We start from the raw sequence: 4,426 nt of genomic DNA, 5'->3' as shown, positions 1-4,426 counted from the left end.
ATTCGGATGGGAGCTTGGTGCTGGGACTACCAAGTCTGCGTTGACACTTTCGTAGAGCATGTGCTTGGCGCAAAAAGTTTGGGTTACTGTGGAAGATCTCCTCAAAATTAAGTTGTTTTGAATATAGGGAATTTATGTTTCATGGGTCAGAATCAGGGTTGTCATCAATTTATATTTTGAATAAAATTCCGTGATAGACAATTGTATCCTCATCTAAATATTGCAGACACCAAGATAATCAAATTATTTACGAAATCCCACGCCACATTTGGTCCATGGCATTCAGCAATAGATGCGTTCACTTATCCTAGTTACCTATACGTATAGTCTTCCAGACACCAGAGCCTAGTAAACGTTCCTATACTACTACTACTGCAGAGTAGTAAAATGGATATCAGGATGAGACGGAAGGAAGGCCGAGGGATGCTAATAGTGTAACTTTGGCTAATCTGAACTGGTGAGCTGAGATATGCAAAATTCATATGACAGGCCAAGAAGTGGTCAGCTGAAATATGCAAAAATTTCATATGACCGGTCGTATTCAAAAAAGTTTGCAGATACTAAAGCTATGTGAAGAACCTCTTTGTCGCCACTTGGTGGTACCTCATTTTGATTATCTACCATCACCACTGTGTCCTTAAGGGTCTATTCACCAGTATAAGCAACCTCTTCAACTAGATTCATGACATGAAAAGGTCGTGCGGCTGCTAACCTTCAAAAGTATTCAGCTCATGGAGCATCCACATATATATGCCATGTGCGAAGGAATTATAGAAAGACATTCTCTACAATGTGCAATAATCAACTTAAAGAGTATCCCAGCGCTCCTTCTAAGCCGCATAGAAGACTGATGATTCTTCTGCATGCATATTGTGCTTCAGTTCTACAATACATAGAAGATCTCCAAAGTACAAAAAGGCTCTGTGCCACACCATATTTCTTGCTGCAAAGTTTAGGACGTATACACACAGCTAACGTAATACAACTTTGATCTATGAATTCAAAGTCTTAAAATATTTATTATATGTTTATACAGTATATAACAACAATAAATTAGACAGTAGAAGTCATTTGACATGACAGGGCCTGATGGTGGGTTTGAAAAGATTGACCTGCATCTCTTCATCCATCACTCAAGAAAAAGCTTTTCTAGACAGATTCTTGTTGTCTCCTCCCCCAAGAAAAACAAAATTCATGTTATCTTTATTTCATTATTATTACCAATTATCAATTTCACTACACTGCATACTATAATCCAAATCATACAAGAACCGGTAGCAAAAAACAAAGAGCTATCTAGGCTGCAGAAGAAAAGAGAAAGAAAGAAAAAAAAAAAAAAAAACAGACGATGCAAAAGAAGAAAGGAATATAAATGGCACAGAGAGAGAGAGAGGGGCAGAGAACCAGTGTTTTATGCAAATCCATCAGTGATTTCTTCCTTTTCAGTACTAGACTTCATTTTTGTCTTTCCCCGTCATTTTTATTTCTTCATATACCACAGTTGATAATAACGAGATTAAATACATTAGTACTAACACCAACTGCTCAACTTAGTGCTTACACATGCAGTTAATTAGCTGTGACATATATATATCCATGATTAGTAACATATCATTATATATATTGATATATAATCTCATCACTTACTAATCTTTCGCGTTTGAGTAGGATTTCTTTCCTGAAATGTTGCCAGATTAATTTACTTCTTCTCCTTCTGTTCATTCTTCGCCGTCTTCGCCCCGGGAGATAACAAGAGCTGCTGACTGAACTAATTCAAGGCATAACCTAAGTTTATTAGGTTCAATATGAGAAAGTCCAGGGATAGCACCTTTGAAAAGGAAATCAGATGTCAATGTTCTTAAAACATCAAGTGGTGTAATGCCATCGGTAGTTCTAACATTAGGATCAGCATGATGATCTAATAAAACAGCTACCATATCTGGACATACCATCTCAGCTGCAATATGCAGCGATGTCTTTCCTGTTGGACCAGCTTGATAGTTAACATTAGCTGCACCCAGTTCAAGCAGTGCTTTAACCACTTCTCGACTACAATTTTCGACTGCATAATGTAAAGCAAGTGATTCATCAAGGTTAAGTCCTTCGCCCATTACCATTAACTTAACAAGTTCAACATCAGAAGAATCTAGTGCTCGTCTCATTCTTCTAATCTTTTGATCTTCAAGGTCAGCTGATATACTGAGATGCAGATGGTGATAGTCATTATGGTCATGGTTTTGGAGTTGATGATGGTGCTGGTGATGTTGAGGAACAAAAGAGAATTGATTCTGCTGGGTTGTGAACAATGAAGACTTTAATCTAACTTCTTCGATTTTAGCTACAACATCAAATGGCAAGTGTTTAGCAAGTATTTCTGGTGGAAGACCGGATTTAGCAACAAGGTGGGAACATGTACTCCAGAGTTGTTGCATTTCTTGTTTCCTTGATACTAATAAAACCTTCATTACATCTTCAATTGAAGCTTTTTCTACTATGCTTGCCAAATGCCTCTGAAAGGTAAATAAAACATCAAATTTGATAAAACGATCATGATTTATACAAATATGATTAAAAAACAACCCTAAATTTTCACTATAAGTATACAAGAGATGAACTACCCTAAATTTTCTTCAGCTTAAAAATGGGGAAAGTTGAGAACAGAAAGAAAAAACTGGAAATGGAATTAAGACGACCAGATTATGATGTCTAGATTTGGAATGTTATCATGACATGCAACAAAAGAAAAAGAATTAAGCAATATACAATTCAATGATAAGAAGATAATAATAAAAATTAAAAAGAAATGAAATCCAAGATCTAATTTATTTTACTATTTAATTAAGTAGTTAGAGTTAATAGCCCCAAAGAGCGTTAATTATCCAGCTAGAATTATATTTATATCTAAATATGGTTGATAGTTATTAAAACAAAGTTAGATCCAACTGTGAACTGCCTAATTACTCCCCAAAGAGAAATTTAACTCTTAGAAATCTGAAAACCCTAATTTGTAAACTAATAGTAGAATTCTGCCCAAACTTGAAATTCTAATTCGAAATTCTAAGTGAAGTGAGAAAGAACCTGAGTAAGCAGTACAAGCTGCTCAACACCAAAAGAAGATGCAGCAGAAAGAACATCCAGAGCAAGATCAACAGCTGAACTGCAATGAGTATGCCAACAACCCCTTTCTCCACAATTAGGTCTTGGTTCCTGTTTTTGAGGAACAATTGAAACTTGCCCACTGTATAAAAACTGCAACATCAACAAGAAAACCTCATAACCAATAGAATTCACTGGTATGACAGTCTGTGGTGACGATGATACAGGAGTTCCATTAGGCGAATCAGAAGAAGGAGATGATGATTCTGAGAAGAATTTACGAAAGAAAATACTTCTTGCAGCCAAGATGCATTTATGTGCATGAACAAGACGACCTTCCACACTGAAAGTTACATCACTGAAAGCTTGACCATTAATGAGAAGGTTAAGATAGTCTAGAGAGAGAGACTTAAAAGAATCTTCAATACTCATGTTGATGAAGAAGGAAGATGGCAGTTGAAACTAGGTTCCTTTTCTTTTCTATATAGGGAACTAAACGTAATCTAGTTCTAGCTGTTGATCAGAGCAGAATTCTTCCTAGTTATAGCTGTTAGGATGAAAGAGAGAACAGAAGAAGAGAAGAAGATGATGAAAAGAAGAAAGAAAAAAGAAAGATCTCTTTTCATCCTCTCTCTCACTATATATAGTGATTTAGGGTTATTTCTTTTCTTTTCGTTTTGTATGGGTGTGGTGGTGTCTGAGGGTAGGAGAAAAAATAGCAACTTTTGGTGGCTGTGCTGCGTCGGTCAAGTTTTTTGTGTTAGTAAATAATGACTTAAAATTTCCACTTAATTTTACACTTTAGTTTTGTACCACACATCTTTGTTTCAGCTGACGGTGCAAACTGCAAAGGTGTGACCAAATCGGTATATTAATTAGACTCAGCTCAAGCCAAGCCTCATGTTCTTGTTTTACTTGCAAAAAGAAATGCCTTTCGAAATCTTCCTTATGTCCTGTGGGCCAAGGGCTATGGTAAAAAATCTCAAAAACCTCTTTGTCTTTAATTCATTAGACATGATAAATGCAGAGGAGGACAGGAAGAATGGTAGAAGACGATGATTTCCGATGCTTCGACTAATATAGATGGATTTTGTACAAATTATAATTGTATAATCTTTCAAGAGATGGCATAGAAAATTTGATTATATTTCTATCAAGCAGGTAGAAATACAATCCAACTTTCTCAGCTCTAGAAAAATTATATAATTAAAGGCTCATGTTTCAGTCACCACAATTTTTTGTTTTCTTTTTAGGTCCTTGTGGATAACCAGTAAAGAGATAGTATATTGGCACCAACAACCGAATCTGATCAGCATAATGCAAACGATCA

The 4,426-nt window shown here is 35.9% G+C and overlaps 1 protein-coding gene across 1 annotated transcript; it reads right to left on the bottom strand.

Annotated features, from left to right (window-relative positions):
- Positions 1 to 1,116: 1,116 nt before the first annotated feature.
- Positions 1,117 to 3,700, bottom strand: LOC113361030 (regulatory protein NPR5-like). Its single transcript, XM_026604414.1, has 2 exons — positions 3,079 to 3,700; positions 1,117 to 2,510 (listed from the first exon to the last, which is right to left on the bottom strand). The coding sequence occupies exons 1-2, from the start codon at positions 3,526 to 3,528 to the stop codon at positions 1,719 to 1,721; spliced, it is 1,242 nt and encodes a 413-aa protein (XP_026460199.1). The 5' UTR covers positions 3,529 to 3,700; the 3' UTR covers positions 1,117 to 1,718.
- Positions 3,701 to 4,426: the final 726 nt, after the last annotated feature.

This window comes from Papaver somniferum, chromosome 3 (assembly GCF_003573695.1).
Source record: "Papaver somniferum cultivar HN1 chromosome 3, ASM357369v1, whole genome shotgun sequence".
NCBI lineage: Eukaryota > Viridiplantae > Streptophyta > Magnoliopsida > Ranunculales > Papaveraceae > Papaver > Papaver somniferum.
The sequence above is the reverse complement of the archived record's forward strand: the minus strand, read 5'-3'. Positions and strand labels throughout refer to the sequence as shown.